The sequence below is a fragment of the Anthonomus grandis genome, chromosome 2 (genome assembly GCF_022605725.1).
Source record: "Anthonomus grandis grandis chromosome 2, icAntGran1.3, whole genome shotgun sequence".
NCBI lineage: Eukaryota > Metazoa > Arthropoda > Insecta > Coleoptera > Curculionidae > Anthonomus > Anthonomus grandis.
The window spans coordinates 5970187-5991371 of record NC_065547.1 but is presented as its reverse complement, the minus strand read 5'-3'; the positions used below and the strand labels follow the sequence as shown (position 1 = coordinate 5991371).

Genomic DNA, 21185 nt, shown 5'->3' with positions numbered 1-21185 from the left:
AGGAATTCAATTGTTTTTGGACATACTGTATCAGATAAGGAATAAAATTTAGTAAGAAATAATTGTTTTGTTTTAAATATAACCAAAATATTAAACATGAAGCAAATGGGCTCAATAGCAAATACAGTGGGATCGTAACCTGATTTTAACACTCAGTTTAATAATAAAAAATTATTTTGTCCTACATATGGAGCCTAAATACCAAAATTGTAGAAAATCGAAACAATGGCAAAAAAAAAGTGTGATGCTAAAGTCTTGTTACTTAATAATCTGAAAATTTAATAAAAATCAAGTATTTTGTTTTAAATAAAATCCAAATGTTATTTGCACTTAAAGCAAGTCGGAATAACAACAAAAAAATTAGACAAATAAAACTTATTATTATAATCGCTACATTAATATTCAAATATTTTAACTACAATTATGAGCGTAAACCGTAATATGTGTCTTAAACCAGTAGGTGCATAAATAGCAATTATGGCTTAGTTGGATATGGTACGTGAATAGGGTAAACCGCGATACACACTGATTTTAAGGCTTAGGTGAACTCGACATTCTAAGAATAGCAAGACTGGAGGATAAAATATTTATTTGGATGCTACCAGTTATTTTATTATGGCCTCTCCTCATTACGTCCATTGAATCAATTTTTAAATACTAGCGGACTAGATTTATTTAGTCGATATTTTAGTTAGAATAATTTTTTTTAAATACTCTTACGTACTTTTTCTCATAAAAATCTACCCCGAATATCACTCAAGAGAATCGATCAAAGATTACAACTTAATATTAACATAACGATTTTCGCCATAACGTAATTATAATTGATGAGATTTATTACAATAGATGAGACTAGTTCAATTTTTTACAATAAGAGTCTGTATTAGGTTAACCCTACAGATTTAAAGTCGATATTTTACTTTTGCTGACAACATAGTGTTGTTTTGTATGTAACAACATAGTTGAAAAAACTCTGTCATTCTTGATCGTATTGCAAATGATAATCTCAGTCTGTACTATAGACGACTGTTACAAAATAATTTAACCGAATATTTGATATTAAGACAAAAAAAAAATTAAATCATATAGCAAATCTAAATATTTCTATTACCGATATGATATAATGAGTATGTTATAATGTGGACAAACCTTTATCGTTCTATAATTAATTATGGCAAAGCGAAGATTACTTTCTAGTGCCTGGAAGATAAATATACTCTTCCAGGCATTCTGTTACCTCCAGGATCTCTTTAAGTTTATTATGTAAATAAATATATAATAATAAATAATATAAAAAAAACGTTTATTTAGCACTTGGCTAGCTTAAAGCTATTACTTAATAATAATACCTATACTTAATGTGTTTGATGCCGATGTTAGTTCATCAATTTTGATGTTGTCTCGATAGCTGGTTCCGTTTCCCTTTTTGAATTAAAGACTGTTTTGTTCTATAAAAGACTTTACTGACAGCCAGCATTAGCTCCAAAACAAAATAAAAATACAACTTTGGAATTTACACGTGCTACGTCATAAGAAAGAAAATAACCCAAACAAAACAAAATTACGAGCTAAGCTAACCCCTTCAATTAAAACATTAAAACCGACTAAAACTGACACGACTCGACTCGAAGCGCCGCGCACTCCCATCGGGAAGAAAACATGGCAGTTCGGTCACGCCGCTACGTTGCCGTTGTTAATTAAAAATCGCGCTATCGCTAAATTTCGACTTCGCATAAACTTAAACAATTCCTCTTTAGTTGAAACCAAACATCCCGCCCCCCTTGAAAGCCTGTCTTTCAATTAACCTAAACAATATATACCTAAAATACTTAGATCCTAGTAACATAATATTTACTTAACAAAAATTCCTTAATCTACACCTTAACATCCCTTTCAAATGGTAAAATACAAAGCCTCGAGGCGGCTCTTTTACAAAATCCGTTCGATGTTTTTATAGTCACTACTCGACACCTATTGTCCGACCCTAGATGAAGTTCCATCACTCGCGCTAATTGCCACCTCATTGGTGGAAGGTTCTCTTCCTTCACTAACACCATATCACCAACCGAAATCGAGTCCCCATTAGTAGTCCATTTGGTTCGTTGTTGAAGCTGACCAAGGTACTCCTGTGACCACCTTTTCTAAAACCCTTGCACGAGCTGCGTTAGTAACTGATATCGATGCAACCTATTGGAACTTACATCTTCCAGATCTTCCTGAGGTAAGGCGCTTAGGGACGTGCCAATTAAAAAATGCCCAGGCGTGAGAACATCTAGATCGTCTGGCATTTCTGACAATGGCGTAAGAGGCCGTGAATTAAGGCAAGATTCTACTTGGGTTACAATTGTGTAGAGCTCTTCGAAGGTCAGCCTCTGTACCCCAACTACCCTTTTCAAATGAAATTTTGCCGCCTTCACTGCAGATTCCCACAGCCCGCCAAAGTGAGGTGAGCGTGGCGGAATAAAATGCCACCTTATGGAAGATTTCGAAAAGAAATTTGAAAAAACACTCTGGTTTTCTTTATTCTGTAAAAATTTGAAAAGATCCTGTAACTCATTATTGGCCCCTGTAAAATTAGTCGCGTTATCTGAAAACACATTCTTGCATAACCCCCTTCGAGCGATGAATCTTTTAAAACAATTTAAAAAAGCGTGTGTGCTTAAATCTGTCACCAACTCTAGATGAGCAGCTTTCGTGGCAAAACATACAAACACACAAAGGTATGTCTTTGTTTCAACACAGCCCCTGATTTTGTTAACCTTAGTAGTGAATGGCCCAGCGTAATCTACCCCGCAATTTGTGAAAGGTCGAGAAGGCGTTACCCTGGCCCTTGGCAGATTACCCATGAGTTGTTGAAACCCTCTTGGCTTTACCTTATAACAAGTTATACAACCCCTTAGTACGTCGCGTACTGTACGACGCCCAGATATTGGCCAATATTTAACTCGTATGTACCCCAATAATGCTTGAGGCCCTGCATGTAGTTGTTTGTAATGCTCATGTAATATGATTAACTTAGTAACCCTATTTTTATTTGAAATAATTACTGGAAACCGTTGATTAAATTCTAAATTGGAATTTGCCAACCTGCCTCCCACCCTTAGCAGCCCCTTATCGTCTATAAATGGATTCAATGACACTAGCCTACTTGATTTTGAAACAAAGCTACCCTGCCTAATATCATTTATCTCGGCCTTGAAATCCTGCAATTGAATACACCTGATTATGTAGACCCATGCTTCTAATAACTCCAAAACTGTTAGAGGCCCAGTATCCCGTAAACCTTTAGATCTTCTACAATTACGCACAAATCGTAAAAGAAATGCTACAGCTCTCTGTAACCGAAAGAAATTAGAAAATCTGTCAAAACAAAATTTTGGACTACAACTGTCTTCTTCGACCACAAAAGTTTGTCGAACAGCTCTCTGCTCCGGAATCTCTGAAATATTGAACCTTCCTGAAGTAGGCCATGTAACCTCTTCAGCTGATAACCAATGAGGCCCTTGCCACCAAAGTCGATTTTCCAATAAATTGTCACAATCTACGCCCCTGGATATTAGGTCAGCTGGATTGCTTTCTGACGCAACATGAAACCAGCCAAACCCCTTTGTAATACCTTGAATTTCCGCCGTCCTGTTAGCAACAAACGTTGTCCAATTTGAAGGTTCCCCTGCCAACCAACAAAGTACAATTGAAGAGTCGCTCCATAACCTGACTTCTGAAGGTTTGATTTCAGTGGACTGTAAAACTGAAGTTATTAATTTTGCCAATAGAAGAGCTCCGCAAAGCTCTAGCCTCGGAAGCGAAACAACCTTTAGAGGAGCGACCCTCGATTTGGAACACAGAAGGCGTACACAGTATCTTCCATTTTTATCAACCGATCTTACAAATACACAGGCCCCATACGCCCGTTGAGACGCATCGCAAAAACCGTGAATCTGTATGGACTTTGCCTCCTCACAAGAGACATGTCGTTTAATTTGAAATGCCTTTAATCTCCCCAATTCTTTGCTCAATCCCAGCCAACCCTGTAAAATTGGTTGCGGCACCTCCTCATCCCATCCTAATTTTTCTCTCCATAAGGCTTGCAGTATTAATTTCGACCTAATAATCAAAGGTGACATCAAACCTAAAGGATCGAATAATTGGGAAATTAAAGATAAAATCATGCGTTTTGTTACCACCTCACCCTTAAATTTTACATCATTTCCTAGACTGTCATAGTGTAAAGTATCAGACTGATTATTCCAATAAATTCCTAATGTCTTTGACGCGCCATCATTTTGAGCAATATAATGATCGACATTTTGATTTTCTTGACCATTTGAAATAACCTCAGATTTGTTTGAACTCCATTTCCTTAAAACAAACCCACCCTCAGAAAGTAAACGTCCAATTTCAGCCTTTAAACATGCTGCTTCTTCGATATCCCTACCACCACTTTCCAAATCATCCATGTAAAAGTCTTGCATGATGACCTTGCTGACCTTGGAACTGCATGCTGAATTAGAATTTGCCAACTGCTGTAAACATTTGACTGCCAAATACGAAGAGCAAGCCATTCCATATGTAATAGTATTTAATCTGTAATGTTCTATAGGACCCTCTTTATCAAATCGCCATAAAATGCGCTGCATATCCCTATCCTCGTTTGCAACCCACACTTGCCGAAACATCTTTTCAATATCCCCCGTAATAACCACATTGTGCAACCTGAAACGCAATAGTATGGAAAAAATGTCTTCCTGCAACCTTGGTCCCACCATCAGCTTGTTGTTAAGCGATACGCCATTGCTACTAGGAGCGCTGGCATCGAAGACGACCCTAAGCTTAGTGGTTAAAGAGCTTTCCTTTACCACTGCATGATGAGGTAAGTAATAGGTTTCAAAACCTGGTGAATTATCGACATCTTCCAGGTCTATCTTGGACATATGCCCTAAATTGATATATTCCCTAATAAAATCAGAATATAACTCCTTCAAATGACTATCCCTTTCAAATTTCCTTTCTAACGAATTGAATCTTTTTAAAGCCGCATGAAACGAATCGCCCAATTTCGCGGAGCCCTCACGAACTGGCAACCTCACAACAAATCTCCCATCCTCTTGTCTAGTTGTTGATTCCATAAAAAATCTTTCGCAGGCCTCCTCCTCTCTGGTTAACCACCTTTCCTTTCCAACTTCCTCTAAAGCCCAGAATTTCTCCAGCTGATCCTGGACCGATAAAGTAGAACTCAAATTGCAACTAGAATGTGTGTTTGCACTATTTTGAAAACCGAAGGGCCCTGCAATGACATACCCTAATCTTGTAGCTTGAATTACAGGCATATTTCTTCCTAGAGAAATTCTTTCACTTTGTAAGATGTCCCAAAAAATAGAAGATCCTAATAAAATATCCACCTTGTTTGACCTTGCAAAAGAAACATCAGCCAAGATTAACCCTTCTGGTAATTTCAACTTACTTACATCAATATTCCTAGATGGAATACTATTGCAAATTTTATCAATAAGCAAAAATGAGTTCTCGTGTTTATAATCTGAAACTTTGGAAATTATTGTAGCCTTAACCGAGTGTGTAATGTTGGTGACCCCTGGACCTATACCTAAAATTGAAATGTTAATTTTCCGTTTCAGAAGCCCCAACTTATCTCCCAATTCCTTTGTCATAAAGCAAGACTGAGATCCTGAATCCAGTAACGCCCTACATTCATGCAGACCTCCCTTATCATCTTGAACCCTGATGATGGCTGTTGACAGCAAAACGTCTGAGACTTCTTCACCTTGAGTTTGTAAACTAGTAGATGCGCTGCTGTGCCCGTTAAAAACCTCATTGTCACTTGTAGTGACCCCAGTAACCCTAGTGCTATTCTCCTCCCCTTGACCTTGCCACTCATTCCTCTCACGTGATGGATCAGTGTGAAGCAAAGAGTGATGTTTCCCACCACAACGACGACAACCCTGTGACGTGCATGCATGTACTCTATGCCCCTGTCTAAGACAATTCCAACATAAATTAACCTTGTTTATAAAATCCCTTTTACCTTGCAAATCCAAATTAAGAAAAGATGTACAACCTTGCAAATAATGTTCTGACGATTTGCATTTTAAACACAAAGCCCGTGGTTGAGTCCCTTTATTAAATGCCCCATAAGAGTTTAATTGTAAATTAGAGTTACGTTTAAAAGGTTTGACATTTTTACTTCCTTGTTCACCCCCTGAGATGTTGCTACGATTTGTCGTTTCTAAAATCGCACATTTATTCGACAAAAATTGTAAAAATTCCTCCATAGTAGAAAAAGTATCAACCGACCCTTGTTTTTGCCATTCTTTTCTTGTCACATTGTCAAGTTTAACCTCAAAAATATAAATCAGTAACGTGTCCCAGTGCTCAACCTTTAACCCTAATGATTTTAAAGCCCTCAAATCCTTTCTGACCTCATCAACCAGTTTTCTCAACTCCCTATAATTTTCTTTAACCATGTTAGGAAAATTAAACATTGACTCTATGTGACTCAAGGCTATTAGTTTTTTATTTTCAAACCTATCCTTTAATAATTTCCATGCCTCCGAGTAGTTCAAAGCAGAAACCTCCAAAGAATGTACCACCTCAGCCGCACTTCCCCTAAGAGCCCCCTTTAAGTAGTAGAATTTCTGTATATCTGACAAATTTGGATTGGAATCCACAAGCGTTTTGAAAGTGTCATGAAACTCTGACCACTGTTTATATGACCCATAAAAATGCGGAATTTCCATTGCTGGAAGTTTTACCTCTGGCTTTGAAGCTGTACCTGTGTTGGGCGGCATGCGTACAACGTCATTCTGCAGCCCCCCATCTAGACTTGGCGACCTTATTGGATTTAAAATATTATTTAATTGCCCAACTATTTTAAAAAATGAGTTACAGAATGCCTCTCGCTCATCTAACTGATCATCGGAATCGTCTATTTCTTCTATTTGACACTGTATAACTTCGAATTCATTAAACCACTCGTTTATCTTTGTCAAGCGCATGGGTACCTCAGAAATCTTAGAACTATCGTAACCCCTTAAAAAATTATTTTGCAATGTAAAATTACGTTTAAGATTTCCCCTTTTTCGTATTAAAACTTTAAATTCTTCATCTGAATCCTCTCGCACTTGATACGAGCTACCTTCATCCCCTTCAGATGCCATTTTGTGTGATATTTATTATTTATGTAAATTATTTAAAAATATAACCCTTTCAAAGTTTTTGCATAGATAGTAAAAGACCTTATTAACCTAAAACCTTATCATATAACACTACCAAAATACATGTATGTTTTCTGCAAAACTTTGCACAAGCATCTGTGAAATATTAATAACCTAAACCGTGTTAGATGTTATGCAAGTGAAAAATACAACCTAACCATCTGCAGAATATTACATAAACCTTTGCCTAAATATCTTTTACTTAAACCTTGTAAAAATATACAAAAACCTTTTAAAATGCCCGTAAAATCGTTTGCTGCAATTTGCATAAGAATCTGTGTAAACAAATGCCCTTTTTATTACAACCTAATATAACCTTGTCAAATTCTATGCAAAACCTTTGTAAGTGTGCTACTAAGTTTGTATGCAAAATGAAACCCAAGTAAAACCTTTTACAAATTTGTGGAAAATACACAAACACGACCACAAAATTTATTTTACAAAATTTGCTTTTATTGGCACTCACCTCTTATGTATAGCACCTACCTCAAACGTCAAATACTTGCACTTTTCACAATGAATTAGTTTTCGTTTGCACCTAGTCTTGTGCTGCCTTCCTGTTTCCTTTATGTTTCAAAAACAACCTTAAAAACTGAGCCGGTCTTGCCCCCAAGAACAGAACCCTTCTTGATCCTTCCTAGGCTAGAATACCTATTCTAACCAATCCGCTCGATTGGACCAAAATGTTTGATGCCGATGTTAGTTCATCAATTTTGATGTTGTCTCGATAGCTGGTTCCGTTTCCCTTTTTGAATTAAAGACTGTTTTGTTCTATAAAAGACTTTACTGACAGCCAGCATTAGCTCCAAAACAAAATAAAAATACAACTTTGGAATTTACACGTGCTACGTCATAAGAAAGAAAATAACCCAAACAAAACAAAATTACGAGCTAAGCTAACCCCTTCAATTAAAACATTAAAACCGACTGACACGACTCGACTCGAAGCGCCGCGCACTCCCATCGGGAAGAAAACATGGCAGTTCGGTCACGCCGCTACGTTGCCGTTGTTAATTAAAAATCGCGCTATCGCTAAATTTCGACTTCGCATAAACTTAAACAATTCCTCTTTAGTTGAAACCAAACATAATGTAATTGTAATAATTAATTAGTTCCTTAAATACTGTACACCATAGGATTTTTATTAAAACTCTTTAGTGAATCTGCATTTTTCACCCAATGCGGGCAAGGAATTATAAGATTGAATTCCACTGTAAAACAACGATGTTAAATTGATTATTAACATCATAACTCAAATTATGATCATGAAAGTTCTCTCTAGTTATTAGATATGCCTTTAAATAGGCTGGTTGTAAGTTGTTCACAATTTTAAAGATTAAAATATAATCTGCCTTTTCCATGCATTGCTTAACATCTAGCCAGCCTAAAGTAGTCATGTCATGAGTAGACATGCTTTGAATAGTTGTATAATTATCAAAATTTAATAAAATGCGCATAACTCTATTTTGTTGTAGTTGTAATATATGAATATCTTCTTTTGTGCAAGAAATTAAGAAAAATGGGGAAAAGCAATAGTGTTATCAACTAACATTTTGGCCCACGGAGATTTTGAATTACGATAGAAAAATCCAATTTTTTAACACATATAATCTACATGATTACTGAATGTTAGTTGTGGGTCTAACATTACACCAAAATACTTAATACTAGACACAAAATCAATATCCTCTCTATTTGTATTAATCTTTTGACCCTACGCACAATATTTTTGACACAATGTTTTAGACCCGATTACCATACATTTTGTTTTTAAACTATTTAAGTTTATTTTGACACAGCCACTCCTATAAAATTTGAAGTTCATCGTTTAGAGATTTTGTTATTTTTAAAAAAAATCGTACCTGAAACTGATATCTGAGTGTCATCGGCAAACAGACTTGTAAAACATTTTTTTAAGGCAGAGATGAATGTCATTATACATATTTGTTTATTGGTGTTCAGAAAGTAATCTTTCCTTTGCTATCATTAATGGAACATCACAAGGGAACATATAATTGATTATAGAATGTCCACATCACAACATGCTAATTATTTTATTTCTTTTAGATAACTTACTGCCAATATTAATTGGTGGTGAGTAATTAATTCCAGGTATACAGTAGTGGCCATAATTATAGCAACAAGTACATTTTTCCTTCAAATTATATGTTGTGGTAGATTAGAAAAAAAACTGGTATATATTATGATGTATTTTTTACAAAGCTTTTTATTTATGTTTATTTTTTTGTTACTTTATAAAAGAAATAAAAAATGGGAATTTTTTTTAGGAAACGGGTTGGACAAAATTATAGCAACACATTTTAGAAAAATCAATTTATTTATTCTCCAAAGTCAAAATAAGATTACAATACAATAATATTCTTCAGTATTTAGTATAGTACCCTTTAGCCCTTATAACAGCAATGCATCTTTTTGGCATGGATAAAATAAGTTTGTTTATAACATCATGATCGATTGACAACCAAGTATCCTGAAGAGCTTCGAAAAGTTCTCCAGCATTTTTGAAATTCCTGGTTCTACACCTGTTATCCACAATTTCCCAAAGATTTTCTATTGGATTTAAATCCGGAGATTGGGAGGGCCACTTCACAACATTAATTTTATTATCATGGAGAAACTCTTTTATGCTAGCCTTGAAGAATGTTTTGGATCATTGTCATGTTGAAATTGATATAACAGCGGCATATTTTCTTCAGAATAGGGTAACATAACATTCTTTAATATATCCTTGTACATAAATTGATCCATAATCCCTTCTATTCTGTGAAGAGGTCCCATACCATACCCCGAAAAACAGCCCCACACTAAAACTGAACCACCACCATGCTTAACTGTAGGAGAAGTGTACTGAGGATTAAATCTTTTGCCTACAGGACGTCGAACGTATGCAGCACCATCACTTTTAAATAAATTGAATTTTGATTCATCGCTAAAAATAACTCTGCGCCACTGATCAATAGTCCAGCCCTGGTGTTCTCGAGCAAATTCAAGTCGGGCCTTCACGTTCTTCTTGGAAAGAAGAGGCTTTTTTGCTGGTCTGCGTCCAAACAACTTATTTTCAAATAGACGCCGCCTTATGGATCGTTCACGGTTGGATCGTTGGATCGTTCATCGTTAAGATCGGAACACCCACTGCCATCCAAAAGCCCTTTAATTTTTGAAGAGGACAAAAATGGGTTTTGCCTGGAAATCCGAACAATCATTTTGTCACTTTTTTTTTAAGTTTTCCGGGGACGTCCCGAATTTTTTTTGGGTACTACCAGCCCTGTGTTATTGTATCTTTTCACTATACGTGATACAACTGATCTGTGAAGAGCAAAATTTTTTGCAATTGATGACTGTTTGATGCCTGACTTATACTGATTAATTATTAGTTGCCTCACTTCAACAGACACGGTTTTACCACGACTCATACTGTTATTTAAATAAGTTAATAACTACCAAGAAATCACAATATAAATTGTTTCAATATTGCACTTCAACAGATTGAAAGAGCACTAAATTTCAAATGTTGCTATAATTATGACCAGGTGAAATATTTGCAATTACAAATATTTATTGTCAGCAAAAAAACAGGTAGGCTTTTTTTTATTTGAATGAGAAATTTTGTTTAAATATTAAGAGGCCATCTAAACCAGTGGCATACTTTTACGATTAAAACATACATATAATAGTTATTATTAAATATTAGTAAAATTCAGATTTGTTGCTATAATTTTGGCCACTACTGTATATAAAGTCTCAAAAATTAATTTTATTAAAGAAAATTATTAACTGATAAGAGTTACCTAATTGATTAAACAGTGATCATTGGTGATAAATATTTAATCAATCCTAAGTCGATAAGGGTTTGTCATTTTTATTGATTTTAGACGGATGACAGTTATTGACGGACAGTAATTAATTAAAATTATATTTAACAAGTCTCAGGTTGTTTAGAATATATTGGATTTTATGGAGTTCAAGTAAATAACCCGCAATCATTGATAAAAAATCTTCAACAAACTCCTGGTCGATGATAATTATTTTTATTCATTTCAAAATCTTCCAGGTGCTTGGTTCATCTGCACAGTAATCAATAAGCCTAAATCAAAAGAGAACAACACAAAGTCTCGGTCTCAAAAAAATTCTTTTATTTGTTAAAGTGGTGACACGTGTTTCGCTCCTAAGAGTCAGACTCTAACTCTACCTAAGATTATCAGACCTAAAAGATAATGCAAACAAAAGCAAATAAAATTACAAAAAGACCTTAAAGTAAAACGAAAAAGTATACCTTAAGAAGATTAAAAACCCGCCCGACTGGGTTAATTATACACATACACTGAACGGTAAAATCCTAGCAATGGAGGCTGAGAATATAATTCAATCTAGCAATATATCAAATAAAAACATAGTTATAGCCAGAATTATAAATTTTCTTAATTCAGAAGGGATAAATGAACAAAATATATTTAAATTCCCTTAAAATTAAAATTCAAACACACAATCTCATAATAACTAAGGCAGACAAAGACGCTTGTCTGGTAGTCATGAACAAAGCTGATTATGTGTATAAAGTTTCGGAATTTCTATCTGACGATGATTTTGTTTCAATAAGTAAAGATCCCACTCCTAGCTTTTTTACCAAAGTTAAGTGCTGTCTGGAACGTGGTTTTATAACTTTAGAGTATTTCGAATCCAATAAAGCCAGTCTATACCCTATGAACCCTAGAACTTCCTCTATTTTTGGTTTCCAAAAATACATAAAGTAGGTATTCCTATGAGGCCAGTGGTTTCTTTCGTCAGTTCGCCCTGCTATAGACTGTCCTCTTGGCGTAACACTACTCTCGGGACAATAACAGGTTTTTAAGATGAATTTTCGATCAAAAATTCAATAGAATTTGTAAATTTTGTAAAAAATATTAATATACCCGATAACGCTATTTTGATTTCCCTAGACGTAAAAAATCTCTTTCCCAGCATACCCGCCTCAGAATTTGAAACGTTAGTTGAAGAATTGCTTAATTCCACCAACTTCCCTAAGTTAGTTATAGACATCCTCGTATGTCTTTTATCGCTCGTTTTGGAACAAACCTTTTTTTAAATTTAATGGAAAATGTTTTAAGCAATCAGCAGGACTCGCTATGTGCTCATGCCTTTCACCTTTCTTAAGCGAAGTATTTATGAGCCATTTAGAAAATCAAATTATGGTTTTAGTAAGTTTTTTAAAGTTATAATAAGATACAAAAAGAATGTCGATGACCTTTTTCTAGTCTGGAGAGGAAACGACGATGATTTAGCGGGATTTTTGAGTTTTGTAAATTCCCTTCACAGTAACATAATTTTTACTTTGGAAAAAGAAGTTAGTAAGACTTTGCCGTTTTTGGATTTACTTCTGACTAGGTACAACAATAGAATAACTTTTGAAGTATACAGAAAACCATCCGCAACCGATAATATTATCCAAATTAATTCCCTTTCTCCTGGCCAACACACGTTTGTTGCTTTTAACTCTTTCTTCTATAGATTATTTCATTTACCTCTCTCCAATGTAGCCTTAAAAAAAAAGAGTATGATATAATACAATCGATTGCAATCAACAATAACTTCCCTCTATCTAGTTTCAAAAAACTATAGTTTAAGTTTTTTAATAAGTACAAACTTTCGTACCACATTATGCATCAGGAGGAAAGGGAACGTAATATTGAACATTTCAGATGTTTAACTTACTTTGGCGGTATTTCCCAAGGAGTAGCGAAATTCTTAAAAATCATTTAACATCGCAATCGCTTCTAATTCCTTAAAAAGAGATCTGGTTAAACCATTGGATAAGCCAGATCCGCTTTCGAAATCAGGAGTTCTTTAGTTTACATTGTGCCGATGGTTCCTTTTTATTTTTTTGTTATTTTCTTGTATTCGAGTTATATGTTGTTGTTTTTTATATATTTGTGACGTCGGTTTTTTAACTTATATTTTACCTATATTTTCAGCGTGTGTGTGTGTATAATTCACCTAGTCGGTCGTGTTTTTAACCTTCTTAAGGTGTACTTTTTCGTTTTACTTTAAAGTCTTTTTGTAATTTTATTTGGCTTTGTTTGCATTATTTTTTAAACGTGAAACACATGTCACCACTTTAACAAGAAAAAAACTTTCTTGTTTTTTGAGACCGAGAGTTTGTGTTGTTCTTATTTGATTTATTTATATCAAGGTCTCTTTGAGAATATGGACTTCTTTCAATCAATAAGTCTGTTTAAATCATTATGGATATTCAGAAAGTAGTGTCGTTCTACATTTTATTATTAATTTTTATATATTCCGTAAATTTCATTAAAATCTCACCAATTTGTTTGTCCTTCGACTCTTAATTGTTTCGACCATCAACAATCCCTCCGCGATCAATCCCCTGATAATGTCGGTGGTGCCGGATTGGTCCTTGTGTAACGTAGCGGACGGTGGTTGACCGGCCGGTCTGAATTCCACATTGAGGTACAGTTTGGCAACGTTGGTGTCCTCCCTCAGGTATTTCAGGGCTAAATAGATAAAAGACAAACGGCGATCATAAGAAAACAGTTTCGGTATTGAGGTGTGAAGTTAAAGAGAAAGATAGATAAAGATCGGTTCTAAAGTTTTTTTTCTTTGTACTTTTTCTAGGAAACTTCTTTGACTAAGATATTTTAATTAGGTCTCAAGAAATTAATTTAAAGAGCTCCAGTTTGGCAGCGAAACACGTATACCTGATTAAATTAATAATGGATTTAAAATATTTACCTATATCTTTTAATTCTTCATCTTTTGGCAAAAGAACGTAAGGCATGTGATATTCGGTGGCAAACGGTTTATCGGCGGAATAAGCGGCTGGTAAACTGGCTAATCTCGTTGTCGGTAAGGTTTCCCGGTTTCCGTAGTCGATGTAATGGACTTGTACTTTACCGCCCGCAACCTATTCAAAAAAAAAAAACAATATAAACATTTTTGTGATTGTTTTCTAAAAAAAAACTGCAGGTTTTGCTTTGATGACTGTTTTAGGGAGCAAAATGCAGGATCAAGACATTTTGCTTGTGTTTCATTTTTAAATCAGTTGTGTTACGGATGCTGCAGTAGCAGTAAATGTGTATAATTTGATTTTTTGGGTGTGTTAAAACAGAAAGCGAAAATAACTTAAAAATAATTAACTAAGCAAAGGAGAAATTAAAATTGTAAGTATTTATACAAATGAAATTTTGTACTTTTCAATAGCATGTATCTCATTTTTAAGTTATTCGTTTTTGATATTAAAATAATAATTAATCAGAAAAAGGCACGAGGTACAATATAAATTCAATAAAAACATTCTAACGTTGGAGTCCTCCCTCTTGTAGAGGGTAATCTCCTAAACAATTTTAATTGATAGAAATTGAGATATTTGAAGTATTAAATATATCAAATAAGTCGAAGCAAAAATTGTAATTCGACACCGTAGAGACCGCACTTTACTTATTTAATTTATTACCATCGGCCTCTCTTAAATTTGAATGGTGTTAATATAAATACAGACGATGGACATTTTTTTTTTGGCTTTCTTGTCTTAAATAGTTAGTTCCTTTAGAACCGTTTTCAATAGAAGATAAAACAATCTGCGTGTTTTATGTCGTACCCATCCTATTATATTTTAATATGAAGTAATACTGTCTTCAATGGATCAATCAATGAACATCTATCTATCTTACTATCGTCTTATTTATCTCACCTTTTCTACTTTTACCCTGTACCAATTATCATCCAGGGTGAACTTAGCGGCGCAAATATCTCCCTTTTTAGGATTGTATGCTCCGGGTAGCGGTGGATTAGCGTCGAACTCTTGCCTCAACTTGGCAAATAGGGCTTCCGCCTTAGGGCCCTCGGATATCCTTTGTACGAAGAAGGTGCCCTCGTTCGTCACTTCGGTCACCACTACCTCTTCGTAGTTCACTTTTCTTTCGACGGGTTGCTAAAGAAAAAAACAATAATTAAATGAAAGATCACGTAGGAATGTCGTTCTGCCCACAATCAAATGCAAAACATCTTTAAACTAATGGATTTTGCCTTTTGGCTATTGTAATAATTATCGCTAAATATATATCCATCGTTCCTTCTTTCATAAAACTCTCATTCTAATCATCCATTCTCCCAATACTTCCCAAATTAATAAAAAGTAATTTCTCTTTTACAGGCGTCACCAAAATGATAGTAATTTTCTGAACATCCTGAATTTTTTTTTGGTTAACAGCCACTCCTTTGTCAATTTAATCCACCTCTATTTGATTAAATTGTTGTCCACATGTAATTGACAAAAAACAACAACTTTTGAAATTATACTTATTTCTTCCTATATGCTTTTATTATAAGCTAAGGCGAGTTATAGCATGTTGTAATTCGTTTTAACGTATAAAGGGCCATAGACATAATTATCTAATTTTCTTCACAAAAAATAAAGGATAAGGCGAGTTTTGGAATGGAACCCCTCAGACACATGTGTCATCGCAAATCGTTGATTTGTTGACTTCAAAGTTTAAAACACTGTATCTCAAAAATTATTACTTTTATGACATAACAAGGAAATTACTATTAAACTATAACTACTAATGAAACGCCCTGTATATCAAGCTATAAAATATCAAAGTTAAAAAAAAAATTCTTGAATAATGAGTTTTCAAATACAAAATTCTAATAGGGAGATTTTGGCAGCTGGACAGAATTATTCAATATATATGGTAGTTATTTAGTCCACGAGCCTTTATTTGCGATTACCTGGCGGCACCTTTAAGGCATGGAAGAAATTAAATTATCAATTATATCTTGATCAATATTTTTCCATATATTTTTAATTTCTTAAAAAATGTACTCTTTGTTTTTATAGGTTTCTATTCACTAAGTTGCCTATTCACAATTTCCCACAGGTTTTTGATCGGGTTATTGGGCTGGCCATTTAAGAATGGCTATTTTATTTTCATTAAACCATTCTTTTATACATTTTGCTGTATGTTTTGGATCATTGTCGTGTTGGAAAACAAAACGTAGTGGCATATTCCATTCAGCGTAAGGTAGCATGACATTTTCAAGGATAAATTTATACTTAAACCTATCCATAATGCCCTCAATTTGATAAATTGGTCCCATTTCATAGCCAGAGAAACAACCCCACACTAACACGTTGCCACCTTCATGTTTTACAGTACCTTGGACATACTTTGGGTCAAGTCTTTTACCTGCAATACGACGAACATATTGAACACCATCACTTTTATACAAATTAAACTTTGACTCATCACTAAAAAGTACTTTTTTCCATTGCTCTGGTGTCCAGTGAGCATGTTGTTCTGCAAACAGAAGACGGGTTTTTGGCAGGTTTGCATGCTTTTAAGCCTGCTTCAACTAGTCTGCGCTGTATCGTTCGAGAGGAAACATTAGAGCCCCTAGCTACAGCCAGAATTTGCTTTGCTGACAGAAAAGGATTTGCCTGGGAGATCCTTTTAATTTTTCTATCCAGTTTCTTTGAAGTTTTTCTCGGTGTACCCGTCCGTTTTCGGTTTTTCGAACTACTTTTCCTCTAATTCGATAGTTCTGAATGGTCCTCGACACAACAGATTTTGAAACCCTTAGTTCTTGTTTTATTACGTATTGAGGTGTTCCCATCTTATACGATGTAATAATTCTTTCTTTAAGATCAATAGAAAAGCTTTTACCATGAGGCATTTTTAAACAAAATATAGATTTGATACTGACCAAAACCGATGTTTATCTACTAATGGTATGAACAATATCGATCAAGTCGCTTTATTTTTGTCCATGAAAAAATGCATAAAAACATAAAACAATTTACTAATCTCTTGCTATTCATCACAAGAGGCAAAGAATGTTTAAATACGATTAACAAAGGTATGTACTGATACTACAAAATTGTTCATAATTATACGAGGTACAGTCACAACGTTTTTTAGAAATATTATAGCGTCGCTTAATTTTTGTCCGATACTGTATATCTACGGGGTTTTTGTACAAAATTGTTGATTACTTAAGCATTAACGACAAGACACGTAGAGAGACAGTAAATACAAGTGAAGCGAAATAAAGACAGTAGTAGTATCTAGTAAAATGTATGGAAGCTTACTGTTTGGTTTGGTAAAAGTATCATCATCTAATAGAATTATATTACGCAAGAACATTACCCTTGTTCACTATAGAAATAGGCATTATTAAGATATTTCTTATTTATTTCATTCAAGCCCTCGTAACCCGAAATCCGTTGCGAATTTTAATATGTATCTGACAACCTTGTTTTGGCAAATTTTACTAGCAACATTTCTTAATAACAAATTTCTTCGATACGACCAATACTTTTTGAGTTATTGGCATTTAAACATTTAAATTATGTGTAACTTTTTGTTGCCTGTTCTGATTTAAAAAAACGCAAAAATGTTGTAACCTTGATTACAGGTCAAAATCTGCTTACATGTTTGGCTTAAAATGTTCGAATTTCTGTCAGCTATTATCCCTGTATATGGTCAAAAAAGCGAAAGTAGATTTAACCAGATAATTTAAAATTTGTGAATATTCTGCAAGGCTTCTAGTTGTGTTGTAGGCTGAATTTTTAAAGAAATTTTGAAATTAGGTGTGACATACATATACAGTATTGGCCATAATAGTTGGAACTTTTGAAAATTTATTATATTTTGTGTGCCTTTTAATTAGCATTTTATTTTCTTTTATAAAGTTGTTGTACACGAAAAACTAGTGTTAATTAACTTAAATGTTGACAAAAATTCAGCAACAGTAGCAGTTCGGATAAAAATTTAAAAAAAGCTGGACAAAATACTTGAAACTAAAGGATTTTTATTTAAAAACGACATAAAACATAACTTATTGAAACTATAATATTATAATTAATATTTGGTATGGTAACCCTTAGCATTAATTACTGCCTGCATTCTTCTGGGCATTGATTCAATCAAATTTTCAATTATTTGTCTGTCAATGTGAGTCCAGGCTTCAACAAACTTATGAAATAGTTCATCAGCATTTTTGACTGTTCCAGATGCCCGAATTTTGCGATCCAGATGTTCCCATAAATTTTCAATCGGGTTTAAGTCTGGACTCTGGGCCCGCCACTTTAAAACTATGATCTTTTCTTGGTCCAACCATTCTTTTACCAATTTTGACGAATGTTTTGGATCGTTATCATGCTGGAATACAAAATTTACTGGCATAGACTCAAATGTGTAAGGCTCCATTATATTTCGCGAAATATCCCGATACATAAATCGATCCATTTTCCCCACAATTTTATGTATTGGCCCAGTACCATACCAAGAAAAGCATCCCCATACTCATTACCACCTCCATGTTTAACCGTAGGTCGGATAAACTTTTTCACCTTTCGGTCGGAAAATCACTGGAAAACAGATTGAACTTAGATTCGTCACTGAATAGCACTTTTTTCCAATCTTGTACAGTCCAGTTAAGATGATCCATTGCAAATTGTAGGCGTAACTTGACATTTTTCTTCCGCAGCAAAGGTTTTTTAGCAGGTCTGTAGCTGTTAAGTCCACCAGAACACAATCGCCTTCTTACCGTTATTGCAGAGATATTGGAAGGCTCACCTTCATTTAATTTTTGTAAAATTTTGGAGGATGACAAAAATGGGTCATTCTGGGCAATATTTAAAATTTGCCTATCTACACGGGCAGTCGTGGCTCTAGGTCTTCCAGTGCTTTTACCTGGTAGCACATTTCCAAATATACGATATTTCTTAATTATCCGTGACACGGTGTTCTTAGGAACGTTTAGTCTTTGAGCAGTATTACGCTGCCTAACACCCTGATTGTAAAAATCTAAAATTCTTTGGCGAATGTCGCTGGAATAAGCCTTGCCTTTTCACTTGCACACCGGTGTGTCAAAGACTGCCTGTAAAATACATCTTTTATAAAAAGTTCCAAGCATTTTGTCCAGCACAAACATTTAAAGTATTTCTTATTGTCTGAAACAAGATAGGGTTGAAATTCTGGTATTTTTTTTGTTTACTTATAAATATGTTTATTGATTTGATGTACAAAAATAAAATATAAATTTAAAACATTGGAAAAATTTTAAATTTTTTAAAGTTCCAACTTTTATGGCCAATACTGTACACTACTCTCAGGTTTAAACGTTAATGTAACAAAATTTTAGACTTTTTTTTATATTATTGCACTTTATATTAAGCTGTCTATAAATAAATAATGCCAATTGCAAGTGTTAATGAAAAGAAAGTAAATATACCAAAAATATTCAATTCTAAATTGTTTCTATTTAACAAGCACAACTTTAGCCAATGAAATAAAAAATGTAACCGGTTTCGCCACTTACAGCCGCATCACCAGATACACAGTTTAAACGAATTTCCTGTCTTTCGGTTATATGACATATGCTTCCGGGCTTTTAGAGTTATTTTTTATTGCATTTCAGTCATTTTAAGCTTTTTCTAAAACTTTAACGTTAAAGTAACGTAGATTCATTGAAAGATTAACCAACAAACGACGTAGAAAACATCTACAAAGCATCAATTTTAATAAATAATCATTAGATACAATGAGAATTCAATGTCATACTAACCAATTAGTAAAATTTTTTAAACACTATATTAGCAACCTGTCCTATTATGAATGAACATGTGGCTAAATGTGCCAAGCACAAGGCCAAAAATTGAAAAAAAAATTATCATGTACTAACATAGTATGCTATTTATTTAACCGGAAAATAAATTTAAAAAGGATACACTAATAGTAGCTTGTACTCATTGAAATAACACATTTGGTTTTGCCCTTTTAAATTAGCATAGTTTTTCAAAAATAGTCATTTTTAATTTTGTCCCAGGTCATATTTGAATAGAAATATTTACATACATACACATTCTCATATCTTCCAGGTTTTTTAAACTTATTTCAAACTTTATTCCAGGAATTTGAGGCTCTTTTTATGCCTTTTGGTCATCTGATATACATTTTCATACCTTTCCATTCTTCTGAAGCAGTTTTCAATTTAATTCCAGGCACTTTAAATATTTCATATACATCTTCCAGACTTTTGAAGTTGATTTCAAGATTAGATTTTTACTTATTTAGTATTTTTCAATAATTTTCAAAAGGTAATCGCCATTTAAAGACCATGAAAATCTTTATCATCAGGGTAAAAAAAATATTTAAATCCAGCAACGTAGTTCAATTTACAGTATGAAAAAAATGGGAATACAATGCTCAATTTCCTATATTTAAACCACTTTTAAGCCTGATGAAGATGCAATGAAGATCAAAACATTGCTGAATAAATGAGAAAATATTTCTTCACTATTATGTATAAAAAAAACAAACATTAACTCACCTTTTCCTCCTCGACGTTCACTTGTTGCGGCGCCTCCTCGACGTAGTTTTTCCACCGTCTCAGTTTCTGATTCTTGGCACTATCCTCTGCTTGTTTCAACTGTAAAAAGTCCATTTATTTATTAATCAATTCATACAAAAATCCATAATATAAATTACGTGGATGTAGGAATTTATTCATAGGCACCTAGGTGACTTAAAACCGAAATGTGCCTGTTAACAGGATTTTTTATATTAGACGCAATCTATATTATAAATTGACATGATGCTAATATGTTCACTCTACCTAAACTATACATTCAGGACACTATATATAAATTGAAACTTATAGTCCTATCCACTGTTAAATAGTTCCTTAAGTTTTTTATTATTTGTACAGATACAATTTCTGCCAGATTTCTTAAATATTTCTCTATTTATTAGTTTTCTTACATCTTTTAAAATTAAATTGTGTATTTTTGGTGCAAGGTAATTTGTAAAACGCTTATTTAAATTTGTGTTACTCTTTGGGAATTTTTATGTGCTCATTTATATTATTGCGAATATTATGGATATGTGTTACAGCATTATTTAGTTAAGGGTTTTT

General features: G+C 33.9%; 1 protein-coding gene across 2 annotated transcripts in view; it reads right to left on the bottom strand.

Annotated features, from left to right (window-relative positions):
• The window catches only part of LOC126733577 (staphylococcal nuclease domain-containing protein 1), a 74538-nt gene that overhangs the window by 4346 nt on the left and 49007 nt on the right, over positions 1–21185 (bottom strand). For both annotated transcript variants that reach the window (XM_050436924.1, XM_050436923.1), the window contains exons 11-14: positions 20601–20699; positions 14956–15195; positions 13998–14169; positions 13569–13759 (exon numbers count right to left, since the gene is read on the bottom strand). In XM_050436924.1, coding sequence (XP_050292881.1) covers positions 13569–13759; positions 13998–14169; positions 14956–15195; positions 20601–20699 — 702 coding nt within the window. The remainder of the gene's footprint in view (positions 1–13568; positions 13760–13997; positions 14170–14955; positions 15196–20600; positions 20700–21185) is intronic.